The 14,932-nt window shown below is 34.9% G+C and overlaps 4 protein-coding genes across 6 annotated transcripts in view; 2 read left to right on the top strand and 2 right to left on the bottom strand.

Annotated features, from left to right (window-relative positions):
- Positions 1 to 5,543, top strand: part of LOC100185653 — a 7,867-nt gene extending 2,324 nt beyond the window's left edge. The window contains exons 3-9 of the mRNA XM_002128526.4: positions 2,059 to 2,178; positions 2,636 to 2,813; positions 3,079 to 3,175; positions 3,653 to 3,768; positions 3,988 to 4,158; positions 4,712 to 4,863; positions 5,262 to 5,543. Of these exons, the coding sequence (XP_002128562.1) occupies positions 2,059 to 2,178; positions 2,636 to 2,813; positions 3,079 to 3,175; positions 3,653 to 3,768; positions 3,988 to 4,158; positions 4,712 to 4,863; positions 5,262 to 5,410 (983 nt within the window). The 3' untranslated portion in view covers positions 5,411 to 5,543. The remainder of the gene's footprint in view (positions 1 to 2,058; positions 2,179 to 2,635; positions 2,814 to 3,078; positions 3,176 to 3,652; positions 3,769 to 3,987; positions 4,159 to 4,711; positions 4,864 to 5,261) is intronic.
- Positions 264 to 2,046, bottom strand: LOC113474390 (heat shock transcription factor, X-linked-like). Its single transcript, XM_026835245.1, has 2 exons — positions 1,058 to 2,046; positions 264 to 782 (listed from the first exon to the last, which is right to left on the bottom strand). Exons 1-2 carry the CDS (start codon positions 1,393 to 1,395, stop codon positions 494 to 496), a joined length of 627 nt encoding a protein of 208 aa, XP_026691046.1. The 5' UTR covers positions 1,396 to 2,046; the 3' UTR covers positions 264 to 493.
- A 382-nt stretch (positions 5,544 to 5,925) lies between the features above and the next one.
- The window catches only part of LOC100184797 (elongation factor G, mitochondrial-like), a 19,575-nt gene continuing 10,568 nt past the window's right edge, over positions 5,926 to 14,932 (top strand). Inside the window, exons 1-12 of the mRNA XM_002128301.4 lie at positions 5,926 to 6,079; positions 6,302 to 6,463; positions 6,891 to 7,079; positions 7,376 to 7,524; positions 7,853 to 8,043; positions 8,331 to 8,407; positions 8,665 to 8,825; positions 9,190 to 9,274; positions 9,363 to 9,500; positions 9,812 to 9,913; positions 10,315 to 10,461; positions 10,999 to 11,129. Of these exons, the coding sequence (XP_002128337.1) occupies positions 5,981 to 6,079; positions 6,302 to 6,463; positions 6,891 to 7,079; positions 7,376 to 7,524; positions 7,853 to 8,043; positions 8,331 to 8,407; positions 8,665 to 8,825; positions 9,190 to 9,274; positions 9,363 to 9,500; positions 9,812 to 9,913; positions 10,315 to 10,461; positions 10,999 to 11,129 (1,631 nt within the window). The 5' untranslated portion in view covers positions 5,926 to 5,980. The remainder of the gene's footprint in view (positions 6,080 to 6,301; positions 6,464 to 6,890; positions 7,080 to 7,375; positions 7,525 to 7,852; positions 8,044 to 8,330; positions 8,408 to 8,664; positions 8,826 to 9,189; positions 9,275 to 9,362; positions 9,501 to 9,811; positions 9,914 to 10,314; positions 10,462 to 10,998; positions 11,130 to 14,932) is intronic.
- Positions 11,462 to 14,932, bottom strand: part of LOC494354 (uncharacterized) — a 6,479-nt gene continuing 3,008 nt past the window's right edge. For all 3 annotated transcript variants that reach the window (XM_026834919.1, XM_009860600.3, NM_001143669.1), the window contains 5 exon segments: positions 13,498 to 13,647; positions 13,041 to 13,170; positions 12,683 to 12,814; positions 12,321 to 12,410; positions 11,462 to 12,024 (listed from right to left, as the gene is read on the bottom strand). In XM_026834919.1, the coding sequence (XP_026690720.1) occupies positions 11,641 to 12,024; positions 12,321 to 12,410; positions 12,683 to 12,814; positions 13,041 to 13,170; positions 13,498 to 13,647 (886 nt within the window). In that variant the 3' untranslated portion in view covers positions 11,462 to 11,640.

The following is a 14,932-nucleotide window of genomic DNA, read 5'->3' as shown; positions in this document are numbered from 1 at the left end:
CTTTTTTGTTTTTCTGGCAACTTTTCGGAGATTTTTGGCTCTGGGTCGGAAATTTTTGGCTGTTTCGGTTTAGGAAAACCTACAACGTCTATTGCTTCTGCCTTCACTGGTAAATTAAACTTGTGAGTTTTATCACTAACTGAGCAGTTTGGGTTTGAGGAATTCCTGTAACTTTCGAGATGCTTCTTCATTTCTTGTTCTAACTTCGCTGTTATGCTGGTGGAGCTATCGTCGGTAAACTGGACAGAAGGTTCTAAAAATCAAAGGAATATAAAGAAAACATGCATATATAGTAGGTTGGGGTCCCTTGTGGTATGAAGGTGGTTGGTAGTAAACTAAGAATATGTAAAGAATTATATAACCATATTTATATCCTCAGTATTCTAAAATAAAATACCTTTGTTATTCGGTAAAAACTTGAATATGAAATATGGGACAATGTGTGCTTAAACGTATCCCATCTTACCCCACAGTACTACATAGGTAACTAGTTTTAGTCACCAGTTTCAGTTTTGTAGCGTTTGTTGTCAAAAGACGGGTGCCTCATCGGTTGAGTTTTTCGCCGACGTTTTGACATGAAAACAGGCGGTGGTCTCGGTCGGAACTCGGTAAACATGGCTCTGTCCTGCCTGTAGCCCGGTAACCCGGTCATAAGGTGTCGATTTAGGAGCGCAGGGCCAGCAACTTGGGCCATGGCAGATGAACTGATGGGCCTTCTAGTTGATGTTCGCACGCTACGTTTCATGAAAACGAGCAAGTCCATACGGTCCCGGTGAAAATAACTAAAAAATGCAAAATTTTGTTAATTGAATGAATGTAGTTTAATCCTTGCTGTAGTTAAGTGTCTTGTCCAATGGTATCGGCATTGAGCCTCGAACTCAGCATTTCCTGATAGAAGCGAGCGGTAAAATCACATACATGAATATTTGTAATAAATTTGATATTAAGTTTGTACAGGGTGTTTCAATGATTTTTTTAAATATAACATTTGCATAGATGCAATAAATTTGTCCTAATTAGTTTGTGTGTAAATCGACTAAGCAATATTTTTACTTACGGATGGTAATATCTTCGTATATGGTTTGGTTCAGCAGGTCTTTCTAAACAAAAGCCTTCTATAACTTTTCTGAACCCGTATGCGTGCAGTTGTCGTATAAAGCTTGTAGTCGATGTTGTTTTTAGTTGATATCGCCATCTTGCCGCTGTGTTTTGCAGTAACTCGTCCTCAAAATCTCTTGTATTTATAACCAAGTGGTCGCCGCTAACACCCCAATATAGTGAGTGACACTGCGTATCGCTCAACATGCGATACAACTTGTTAGGAAAAAGCGCGACTGACATTGAAATATCGGCAACGTTGAACATATTTCCTGTGTTCGACTGCACAGCATTCATTGCAACTTCTAAATTTGCTATTTAAATCAGCAAGCTGTGCTCTGTCTGCATTTTTAGACTGGTAGCGATTTGATTTTTTTTCCATTGAAACTGTTTTTGTCTCTTTATGACGTAACAATGCTGCAATAATGCTCGTTTGTTACACATTCTCGATAATGACGTTTGTATTGCTTGACGACGCTTAACGCTTCAAAACAAAAAATGGCGACCAAGTATTAAAGTTTTAAATCATTCCATAGTTAGTTTTTCCATATTTTTACGAGATATAAACACACGCAAACCTGCGAATAAATAACTGTTAAACAGAAAAAAAGACGGGACAGCGATATAATTGTAAGAATACGTAATAAAATAGATTATACAGAATTTCCTCTAATTTTAGCTTTTTTTGTCACATTATAAACCTTTTATGCGGCTGTGTGGTTTTTGCATTGTAATGTAAAATTTGTTTCCACAACGAACGTTTTATGAAAAATCGGACAGCGAATCTTTGTCTCTTGCCTATTTAGTTATATTAATATTTTGTCTTTGCTATAACATCTTTTTTATTGAGTTGTATTTAAACAGAGGGCTGTCTAAATTGTGAGGTACAAAGCAGGCCAACATAAATTTAACAGTAACTCATTCATTCCTTAAATTAAACTGATTTTATAATAATTCCAGGTGGCAGTGGACGACACGCTTCAGATAAAGACCACCCACCTCCAGTAATTGGAAATGTAATCCTGCATGGAAAACTTGATGCCTGGTCCGAAAATGCATCAACGTCGCATTATCACCAAGGTAGGATAACTGCGTTCTTTATTCTGGTACTGTTGTTAGCATGCCTAATGTAATGCTTGAAAATTGCACGTCGTAATAAAACTTTACCCCTGGGACATCCGGCATGACATCGACAGGGCATAATATGGCAAGTTAAACACCAAAACAAACACAACTCTGGAAATAAAACAATTTTTAAGTGCTAAAACATTACTTGACTAATACAGGTTGATGATAAGCTGCGTAAGATTTAAAACTGTGATCTATAGCTTTTACCCGTAAGGTTTAGTATGACCTAAACTTTAGGTCCCTTAAGTGATTGGAAAAACACCGTGTCACCTTGAAAAAAACACCGTACTAAGCAAACTAGGATTTTAGATTATTTAATTTGATATTTTCTATTAAGTATTTCACAAAATCTAGCAAAAATGGCAGTTATTTCCTTAAAACTTCTTGCTCAAAATGGCATCTTCTTTAGGTATGGCTGCAGGGCAAAACACATTGAATTGCCATTGCGCTTTACAAGTTATGAGGACTTTAAGTTCCAGGGGCTTTGATTCTGATACCGACCTTATAAAACAAGTTCTTCACGATTATGTTGTTTTTATGACCACTCCTAATTCTCACAACGATACATACGCCGAGTCGTGGCACAGGTATTAATGCATATATAATAGGATTGGGAAAAATGGGACATCTTTTATTTTCTCGTCCCTTTTGATAGAAAACAAAAAATGTTCGAAGAATTATGAAACCTAATAAATGGGGCGAGAAAATACCATGAACTGATGTCCCATCTTTCTTCATCGTACTATGTTTATTTTTATCTAAAGTGTTCATATTTAGACTTTAAGCTATTATTACCCGAATGCATTTAGTAACGTCCTTTCTCATAGGTTTACGTACAATGTTTATTTACAGGGCTTTCTTTGCGGATTGGGTTGTCGCAAATAAACCGACGGACCGTGATGTTTTGTTTGAGTTTGCTAAACGAAGATCTGACAGAATGCTTAAACAAGTGAGGCAATATATTAAACATGTAATGCGACAACTTAATATCAGTTATATGTGTGTTGGTGGTAGCGGCCATACATTTTAATTCGTATTCAGTTTTCAAGCTTATGCTGTTGGTATGGCCTATAGAGATATACGCCACAGTTAACCTATTCCAACCTTTATAATAGTACTGTGGGGTAAGATGAACAACATTTGAAGATAATATCCCATATTTCATATTGGTGCTTTGAACATTTATTAGCACAAATTTTAGAGTCGTGAGGATCTGGTTATATAATCTGTAAATACTCTTTGTTTACTACCAAATCAAATAAAACAAATACGTAGACCACCTTACCTAACCTTCTATAAACACAACTGGTTACTTGAAATGATGTTTGGTCGCTTTAATAAATACCGGCAGCAGTTAATTTCTATTCCGCATATTTTGGTTACATGCTGACGCTTAAGTTGTGCTTTAACAGTTATTTGTTTCAAGTCACCTGATAAACAACTTGAAGCAGTCGGATTGTTCGTTGTTCCCTTGCCTATCATTCTATACAACATTCATCGACCACTTGACCATGTTGTGAAAATTGCTAAAGAATTCGTAAGGTAAATAAATGAAATAAACTTATACTTAACCCAGCGTGGCGGACAACGACAGTCATTATAAAACGGGTGCTGATTTTGTTTTTAACAATTAAAAAAATTAGAATCGAGGGCTAAGGTTGTATACAATTTTGTAAACAAATGAGATTGATATTAAATGGAACGATATGAAAGAAAAAAACTTGTCCCAACCTACCCCACCTTAATAATACTACTATTAAGGATAACACACCCGGTGAATCTGATAGACGAACACCTGGTTCGTTATATTACGGTTCTGCACTCTGTGGTTCGAGGTGCATCGTTACGTGACGAAGCTGAGAAGGCGTTAAAGGAATGTCTTGGACCTACTGCTGTTCATATGATAAATGCGTTTGATGCAAAAATTGAAAAGTAAGTGTTGGTTAATGTACTAAGGCAAATATATTAGTGTTTTAGTGATCGAATAAATGGCACTTGATATCGTGAGGGGGCTACATTATTCCCTAGAACATGGGTGTTCTGGTACATGCACCTCGTGTCTGGTTACGAGTTCCAAAGAATGAAAGTTTTGTGGGTGGTTGTGTAGATTGACGTTTTGTGAATATGTGACTCACAATTTGATTACACAATCATCGGACTGGTTGCGTCTTACCACATATATAGCTTGCGGGCCTCTGTGAGATTGCATAGCTCTTTTTAGGTTGAATGTAAAGATTAAAATATCATGAATAAAGTCTTATAAAATGTGCTTATACAGTATAGGCTAGGGTAAGGTTGTCCATGTTTTATTATTTTTTCTCATCTGGTATTAACCAAAGAATATTTACAAAATCAGGAAACACGGAACTGCCAACTGTACTTATCTTATAAACCATTGAACTATGATTCTTATCGCGAAAAAAGATTACCACACGGTTTACGAATTCGTAGAAGACTTGGTTCTAAATTATTTCGTTTTCACTAGGTCGACTGACGTTCTTTCTACCTTTCAACGAGTCACTGACCAAATTGGTATTGCTTGTTACATAGAAGGAGCAATGACAAATATCTATCACATATGTAGGCACTACTATGATGATTTTGAAAGTGGTATACTTATGAATGTTAATATAGGAGGTAGGCAAAAGTTAATAACCGTTATGTACTGTTGAATGAATGTCACTTATAGTTAGGGTGGGGAAGATTACAAATAGCCCACACTTGTTTTATTCCCATCTTGTGCTTGCTTAAAAGGTACTACGTAACTTTCCACCTCTTTGGAATGGAACAATTACTTTAACAATTCCTTTAACATGTTCGGATGTATAAGAAGAGCTTCTGTAGGCTACTTACACACTTTATTTTCCATCTATTACAAGCTGTAATGGCCCACCCTTCATTTAATAAGTTTTGTACTTCTGTGTTATACAAAAGCGGGTATTTGTCGTTTTACCGTTAGGCCTTCGTTACCGTGACAGAAGAAACAAAACGAATTCATTTATACTTTGGTTCTAACCGCTTGCACATACTATTAGGTGAGAACTGTCATAGAGGGTCGGCGCTGGGAGCACTTCTAGGAGCGTCAGCAGGAGCATTGGGGAAGTCAATTCCGAAAAAATGGACAGAAGCTCTCGACTTTAATGACAAAATTGATCAGTTGTTTAATCAGAATTTAAAAAAATAAAGATTTTACGTTTATTTCTTGTTTATTGTTTAAAGCTTTATCATAAATAAATTATTAGACTCATTCAGTTTTATATTTGTCGTAATTGTACATGCATTTCCGTTAAAAAAATAAAATAAACGTATTTCCCAAATGTGGTGATGTACCGCTTGATTTACCAAAATAAAATACTGTGTTTACAGATTCTTTTGTGTGTTCAATAGGTTTTATCAATTTTATACTTAATATATCTTAACAAGTAATAGCTTTAAGAAAGAGTTAATTAATAAAGTTGAAAATGTCTCAGTATTAGGTTTTTACCTGTTTTAATGCAATATTTGTGGTAATATAAAAATTTGATGGCAACACTGAAAAGTCATGCCTGTTTTGCCTGGCGACGAAAATTGAAAATGAATATGCATGTTACATTAAAAATGCAGCTTTTTAAAGTAATGTAAGATTTGCTGTAGGTTGTATGTGTTGCATAAGTATCTTACACGACTACGTATTCTATAATATAGCCATTTGCCTTCTTTTTTGACAGAAATAAAGTTTAATTATAAAATGTTTTTTGAATAACCCTTAAAGGTTATGGTGCAGTTTTCTTTCATAAAGTTGCTGAACTTGTCAGCTCGTCAGCAAAATGTAAAGATTTTGGCGTCATTTTCTAGAACAAACAAACTTCGTTGGGTAAGCTAAAAATCAAACTTACATAGAGGGTATTTTATTTTTTTTTAAAGTTCAATATATATAGAAATTAACTAAGCTATTAGAGAACCAATCAGTTAGATCTGTTTCACAGTAATGCTCGTTTAACTATACGCTATCACTGCATTTGTAAAATGATTGGTGCCCACGAAAAAATCTATCTATAACTTACATCCAATAACATTACCCCATCCATTATATCAGTTCAAAGCAACGTCATCACTTTATTCAACAAAATCTACTAATCCAAATGATGAATTAAAAAGAATGCGAAATATTGGAATTGCAGCACATATTGATTCTGGTAAAACAACGGTGACAGAAAGGCTGCTGTATTATACTGGAAGAATATCTCAAATGCATGAGGTGGGTTAATCAAATGTAAAGTGCATAAATTTATTTTATCTTTAGGGGGTACATTTTTTTGTGTGAGGTTCTTTTGTGTGGTGCATTAATTAATTCATCATGTTTACCCAATACAACACAATCCCCCTTTAACATTCATTGTGCTACTGCTGAAACATTTGTAAAACTTCTTAGTATAAAGATAAAATGCATGCCAAACTAATATAAAGTGATTTAGTTTTTCTATTTTTACCGCATACTTATTAGTTAGCTGGCAGTAGCAAATAGGTGTTGTAGCAGGTGTGGTATAACAAGCTGTAATAGTACATAATCTGATATTATAATTAATCTTAGTCGCTACTCGCTAGTTCACAACCCTGAAGTCCTCCTGTCAGCAGCACTGAGTATGTTCATTTATAAAATCATAACATTACCTTTATTTTATCAGGTTAAAGGTAAAGACAAAGTGGGAGCAACAATGGACTCCATGGACCTTGAAAGGGAGCGTGGGATAACTATTCAATCAGCCGCCACCCATGTAACTTGGAAGGATCATCTTATAAACATCATTGACACACCTGGTCACGTAGATTTCACTGTAGAAGTGGAAAGATCCTTAAGAGTTCTTGATGGAGTGGTGGGTGGTGTGTATTGCTTGATATATTGTATTGGCTGGCTCGGCTGCATTAAATTATTAGCTGTAGTGTGTAAGATACAGTATATGGCTATCTACGATGTTACATATTTACCAGAGATTAGTAGATTACACATCTGGCATGTTGCAAATCCCTGGTTTTTGGTAAACAGTATACTGCACTGAGACACATGGACACAAGTTACAATATCCAGATGTGTTTTTAGTATCCTTTACACTGACCAATATGTACTTCAGTAATAACTATACCTTACTAACTCTATAACTTGTGTTTAAAGATTCTTGTCATATGTGCCAATGGTGGAGTTCAAAGTCAAACCTTAACCGTCAACCGTCAAATAAATCGTTACAAAGTTCCATGCATTGCTTTTATAAACAAGATTGATCGATTGGCTGCAAACCCACACAAATGTTTAACTCATATCAGGTTCGTAGCTAGTTATAAAAGACCAGATTAAATGTAGTGTAACCTTAAAGATGAAGGCCTCAAAGTTAACAGATGGCTGTGAAAAAACCTAAATTTTTAATTTTCCCGGATAAATCTAGCATTAGGGTTCCTTTAGAATTCCATACTGCACAAAGCATGGCTATACTATACAGTAATGGTATAATAAAACTTTGTAAATCATACTTTGGTTGGTAACCATAGATACTAACATAGGCTCTGTAAATTGAACGTGTATGATGTGGCCTATAATGTTATGTACAAAAACTGTAACTGTATCTCATGAGAAAATGTTAACTTTTTTTCACAGGTCAAAGTTACGTCATAATGCGGCATTTTTACAAATCCCGATTGGATTAGAAGGTGATTCAAGTGGTATTGTTGACATCATAAACAGAAAGGCTTTGTTCTTTGAAGGAGATAATGGCCAGACTGTTACAGAAAAACCAATTCCAGAAAATTTAATAGAAATAACAGAAACCAAGAGAACTGAGCTGATAGGTAAATGAAAAACATTTTTTATATTGATATCAATCATTTGAATAACCCTAAAATTTATCTGTAATAATAGTTTTGTTAAGTTGAGATATTCAATTATGGTATAATTAATACATAATGACTTACTGTATTATAAGTAACCACTGAGTTTGAATAAGTTTCATTTATTTTATTAAACCAAAAAAAAGTGTTGTTTAATTGTAATATTTAATTAAAGGTATTTGACTAAAGCTTTGATGCATCTTATATTTTTCCTCTTTGAATGTAATCAAGTAATCATTGTATTACAGAATGTGTGAGTAATGTAGATGAAGAATTGGCTGAAATGTTTATGATGGATGAGGTGCCTTCAGTTAAACAACTTAAAGTGAGTAATAAATTAAACTACTTGTTTTCCCATATCAAAACATTTAAGGTAATTGGCAAACCAGGGTTTTAGTGCCCCGGTTTTACTCCTAAAACTGCAATTGCCACATTATTCAATAACCATTGAGTGTAACTTAATTTTAACAATGCCACCCCAGGTTTTTGCAAAATAAACTGTGACACAGTCATATAGCATACAACAATATAATATTTTTTGTGATCCTTTTTTACTTCTGTAAAACCATCTCTACACCTCAGGATGCGATAAGAAGAGCTACCATCGCGCGTAAGTTCACCCCTGTATTAATGGGAACAGCATTAAGAAACAAAGGAGTTCAACCTTTACTTGATGCTGTGACGGAATTTCTACCAGACCCATCAGAAGTTGACAACTTTGCTTTCGATGGCAATTTATCAAGGTAAGTCATGTATTTGTGATGCTGATGCCATTGTGGGGTATGTGCTTTTCTGCAAGAAAATGGCTAAAGTGCCCAATTCTAGTGCAAATTCTGCAGATCTGATACACGATGCTGGTACCATTGCAGCATATGTGTCATTGGGCAAGATACTTAACAATTGGTCCAAGCTGGACCAATTCAGCCACCTTTATGGATTGCCAAAATTATCAGCAACCACAAAGTTATGTATGTGATAACTCGTAAGCAGGTACCAGCTGTATTAAACAGAACACCTGTGTTGTCTGACATTGCTTATCGCTTGATAGGTAAAATATTCCTGTCAACCCCCACTTAAATATATATTTAACAAACATATAAACCACAGTGAGGACAATCAACCTGTCAAAGTACAAATGAGCCCGGTGAGAACAAAGGAAAATGATCTTGTTGCTCTTGCGTTCAAACTTGAGGTGAGTGGATTGACTTCTATGTAAAATAGTATAGATATGTAAAAAGACATTTTGATTAAATTTTAATCGATTAAATTGTTCGATACAGCAAAGCAAGTTTGGTCAACTTACATACCTTCGCATGTACCAAGGTGCTCTTATGAAAGGTGATAATATATTTAATGTGAGGACTAAAAGAAAATCTAAAGCATCAAGAGTTGTGAGGTTACATTCCAACAAAATGGAGGTAAGAAGAATATGGTGACTGGTGTTGTCTATATTATTGATTTTGGGTAAAAATGTATTGTATTTTGTAACTTATATGGACGTATGTGCCCTTTGACAAGACATTTAATGGCATAACCTGATAATCAAATAAAAACTGAGACTTATGATTTGTCTGTCAGCAACAGCATATATATTGGTTCTTATCAATGGATTTTAATTTATATGGTTGTGCTTTTTTCCTTCTATGGCCAGGCACAACAGAGAGACTGGAAGGTGGTAGAAATGATAGCATTTTCCCGTCACCCCATTAAAGCATTGTTTTTTCTGCAGGATTTAGAAGAAGTTTATTCTGGTGACATTTGTGCTTTGTTTGGAATCGACTGCGCAAGTGGGGACACCTTTGTTTCGAAAGCAAAACACAATTATTCAATGGTGAGTTGTCTTAGTTTAGATTTGTGAAAATATATATTTATAAAAAAAATGTTTGATATACTCCTAAAATGTCCGATTCAAATTGTTTGCCAACTGCTTAGCACCATATAAAGTTTCCTGCAATGCATTCGATTTTAAAAAGTGTTGTTTAGATTTAAAAAACAAACAGCAAAATTTCTGAAATATATATATCCAATAAAATATCCGATAAAAAAATGGAGTTCCCACTGCTTAGCACACTATTAGATGCATGGAATGCATTACCATTTATTTACCCAAATTTATTGGCTCTATTTGTTGTTTACATTTGTTTATGGATAATGACAAGAGGATTGTCAGTGTCACTTCAGATGCTCCCCTAACATGTAATAATTTGTTGTAACCTCCACCTTTTATAACAGGAGCCAATGTACGTACCTGATCCTGTAGTTTCCATGTCTCTTAAACAAGAAGGACGAGATGACTCGGGTAAAATGAGCAAAGCATTGAATAGATTCAGTAAAGAAGATCCTACCTTCCAAGTTAAATGGGATGAAGAAGCAGAAGAGGTAAGAACATGGGAACTAGGAAGTACATAACTATTATTAATTATTACATCTGCACCTGTATAGATATTGGAAATAGATTTTTTTGAATTGTGTCCATCAGTATTATAATAATAGCTATATTCTTTCATTTTTAATGATATCAATCAAGTCTTTTAACTTCAGGAGTGTTATATACTCTTGTTAGATTAAAATATCAAAAAAGTGCCTGTGAACCAAAATGACATATACATACAGTATGATCGGCGTCCTGGATTTTTACACTGGGGTAACATGGTAAAATGTAGTAACATTCGTAGTTGTTATACATAGAGCACCTGATTGACCAGTGTGTGGCGAATGCAATATACATCAGCTCTGGTTGTTTCTTGTTTGTATGAACACCTACAGGTATGGTGAAATCTGTTACAGGTTTTTTTTCTGGGGGTGACATATATGACATGACAAGCATCCTTGACCTTAGCGATACTCTTATTTACTGACTACTAGCCATAATGTGTGTTCTCATACCAAAGTAATAGATTGTAAAACTTTTCCCAGATGGTTGTGTCAGGCATGGGAGAATTACACTTGGAAATTTACGCTCAAAGAATGAACAATGAATACGGGTTGAATGTTTCGCTTGGAAAACCTAAAGTTGCATTTCGAGAAGCCATCACTTCAAAAGTTCTGTAAGTTTGTGTGTTTTGTAACTAAAGGATTTCGGGTTCAATGCTTTTGGGGTAATATAGGAGAGCTTTCACTTGGTAAAGTTTAGTATAGCTTCACCAAATTAGATGCGAATTACTTTTAATAATTTAATTAAACATACGTATGTAGGAGTAGGATTGTAGGTTAGCACAGGAAGGCAAATCCAAGTTTTAAATATGCAAAATATTTTCTAAAAATCCTAATTTCTTTATTATGTTGGATGTTTAACTTTCATGTTTAGCTTTTTTGTTTATGCTTAGGTTTTTAAATGTGTAATTGTACAGCTGTATTATTATAAAAATTCGGACCAAAGTAATTTTGTAGCAAACAATTTATTATCTCATCATAACTCAAGCAACAAAATCTCTTTTTTTAGATGATTATAATATACTTTATAAATAGGCAGCCATGGTGGTATTAGAGATTCATGTACATGTTACACACAAGCTAAACTATATAACAAGCTTATACAAATATGTCAATGTCACATAGTTATTGTGCTATAATAAGCGCTGGAACTTTTACAACATCAACATCATTCACTCCACTTCCTTCCTCTTCTTTATCACCAACATCTAGGCTCTCTTCAATTTTCATCCCAGCAGTTGCAACAATTGGAGCTGGTTGCTCTTCTGCTTCTTCATTTCCCACCTCTTTTTCAATCTCTTCATTTCCTTCTTCTTCAATCTGTTCTTCTTCTGTTTCATTTTCTTCTTCTTCTTCAATCTCTTCTTCTCCTTCTTCTTCTACTTCATTCTCTACTTCGATCTCTTCTTCCTCTTTTTCTTCTTCTTCAATCTCCTCTTCCTCTTCTTCTTCAATCTCTTCCTCTTCTTCTTTATTCTCTTCCTCAGAAGCAGTAACTCCACCAGCGGGCTTAACGTTTTAATAATACACATTATTACAGCCCATCAAAAAAACTCATAAACATAATTTTTATAATTCCCATTAAGCATTTATATAATAATGATAAAAAAGTAGCTCAAACTATATTTAAAATCTCATTTGTAATTATTTATAAATGCAAAGGAGGTAGTAATAGTAAGGTATACAACCCTGTGAAATAATTTAAACATCGTTTACACCTTTTGTTTACACAAGCACACAACTTAATATGTTGTATAAATGAATCAGTATAATGTGTGCAATTGTTATAATGGTCATAAGCTTACTTCAGGGCTTCTACAATCCATGGTAAAATTGCTAACAACTCCACTCCCGTATTGAATGGTTCCACTTGTATTGCATAAAACTGTAGGACCCTGTGTTTAAATGAATAGTTCAGAAATATAAAATACAACAAAGAATAGTAAATTGAAATGTAGCATGAGTATTTTGCGCTCTTGAGTGTTATTTAACCTGATAAAAATGACCTGTATGGGACGTTAAAATAGAGATAAATGCTACAGGATCTGTTTTAGAAAATGGGTCTTACATTTCAATGTTCTGTTTTCATATAAGTTATCGGTAAGTGTGTGTGTGTGTGTGTGTGTGTGTGTGTGTGTGTGCAAAACACGATAGTTTCAACACTTACATTCACCACTGGTCTGCACGCGCATTTATCCCTCCAATTACATCCGTCAGTGGGCGCTAGAGATACGGTTATGTTAAATTCGTGACGTAGAGGAACGCAACCACGTGGCCCACATCTTCTGCAATACCTCTTCTGTTATCAAAATTTAAATATTGTAAACAGATTAAACATGTTAAACACAGAACTTATATCAAAATTGTCAGGTGTCTTGGTTTACATTAAAAAACAAAAAGCGAAGACAAATAAGTTACATTCATACAAATACATACTTCGTAACTAGTTCATTTAAACTCCACAATTTTGTGTCTAATTTTACCAAAACAGTCTAACTACTCGTAAAATATTTTTTATTTCTTACCGATGATTTCGTTATGCTCTTCAATGTATGGGGACTTCCCTGCTGGTAATTCCCCACAATCTTATCCAACATAAGGTTAAACTCCCGTGACGTAATTCCGAACCAGTTACATCCAGTATAGTATCGCTGGCTGCGTAAGTAATGAATGAATGTCACTTGTTTATGCGTGTATAATGTAGATCTACTAGAAGCTCATATCGTTTTACCATATAACGCAAAATAAACATTGTATGACTTCACCCATATCTAATAGAACAAAGCAAATTGTTTTAAACATATATGTTCTTGCCACCGGGTGTATTATAATTGTGTAAACGATCTGGCGATTGTTTTTTTTTAAAAAGGGTCTAACGTTTTGTCTGTCACACGCGGGACTTTATCGGGATTCGACGAAAATATGTATTTTCCAAGGTCGCATACGCCCACAATGATAAATATGTTATGAATTATGACGTACCTTGGGTATCGGTTTCTCAACGCTTCACTTCCACGTCGCATTCCCTGAAACCTTCCTAAAGCAGCGGGGTTTATGTAGATAGGGCGGCTGTAAATAGCATTTTGCATGCGATACGGTGCACCGCGGTGGAATCTACGTGGTATGGGTACACTGTTCGGAAATAAAGTCAAGTTAGTTAAAAGTTAAGACATCATTTCGCCGTGATGGCATATATATATGTCCTGCATATCTATGAACGCTGGACGGGAGCATTTGAGCTTGGCCGAGCTGTCATGGAAAGATCTCCCATTTATTAACATTCAAGCCCTACATGGTCGCTTCTTGGCTATGCGGAAACACCTTGAGTGTTGGGGTAATTGATCAGTTCTTGCCTAAATCTAAGATCAAATAGCGTGCCATGCTATAGGACCCTACCCATGTAGAATAGAATATTAAAAAAGATTTATATGCTTTACAACATAGCACTTTTACTAAAAAAACGACTAGTTTCGTGACATTTTAAACCCGTTCGCAATAAATTTAATATTATTTTAATAAAATTTCCGAGGTTTGATGTATTAAAAACCCGGCCTTGAAAAGTCTGTAGCAGCCTTGCTGTAGGAACCCCTTAACAGACACGCGTGTAATTGAAATGTAATACATAACGTATAATTGAAATTCGTAACATTTCAAATTCGATTCTCGTATTTTGCAAAACGAAACCGACGTCTCATCCGTTTTAAAAGTCACGGCAGATTTAAAACATCATCAAATGTCAGATTTTATTAAGGAAAGCTGTTTTGAAGTATCGGTTAAGCCAATTTTATTTGTCCTTCTACAAAGTGACATTGCATTAAATCTTTTAGAGCAAACGAAAAAGGCTGTTTATTTCTAATCATGCTTGCTTTTAACAATTAATATCGCCCTTTCAGAGTCCTGAGGATACGGACATACGGTTATATAATTATGTTAGTATTTTTTGTTTAGTACTAATCCAGATGGTATAAAGAATAAAACATAATCCATCTTACTATATATGGTGTGTCAACTAATACAGCTATATTTATCACATAGGCGCTGATTTTTTTAAATTGCAGAAGAGGCCACGTTTATGATGACGTCATTCGTTTTGCAGAAATTAGGAAAATACGGTATACGCGAGTTTTTATCACTCGCGCCAAAACACGATTAAGCTATACTTTCCATGGCAGCAGTAACAATAAAGGCGACTATTAAAGTTTGCCAAAGCTGCTGCCTATCGTTCATGCGGGTATGAAACTGGCAAAATCACACAGTCAAACTCGTTCGTCGTTCTTTGAAGGACGTTGTTCCTACGATACGCACACGAACATTAATGACGCCTCAAGAAACATCAATGCTGTTGATTATTACATAGGTCTTAATTTTGTACAGATCTAGTGTTTGAGGGGTTTTTAAATTCATTAAACTGTTTGTA

This window comes from Ciona intestinalis, chromosome 7 (genome assembly GCF_000224145.3).
Source record: "Ciona intestinalis chromosome 7, KH, whole genome shotgun sequence".
In the NCBI taxonomy this organism is placed as follows: domain Eukaryota; kingdom Metazoa; phylum Chordata; class Ascidiacea; order Phlebobranchia; family Cionidae; genus Ciona; species Ciona intestinalis.
The sequence above is the reverse complement of the archived record's forward strand: the minus strand, read 5'-3'. Positions and strand labels throughout refer to the sequence as shown.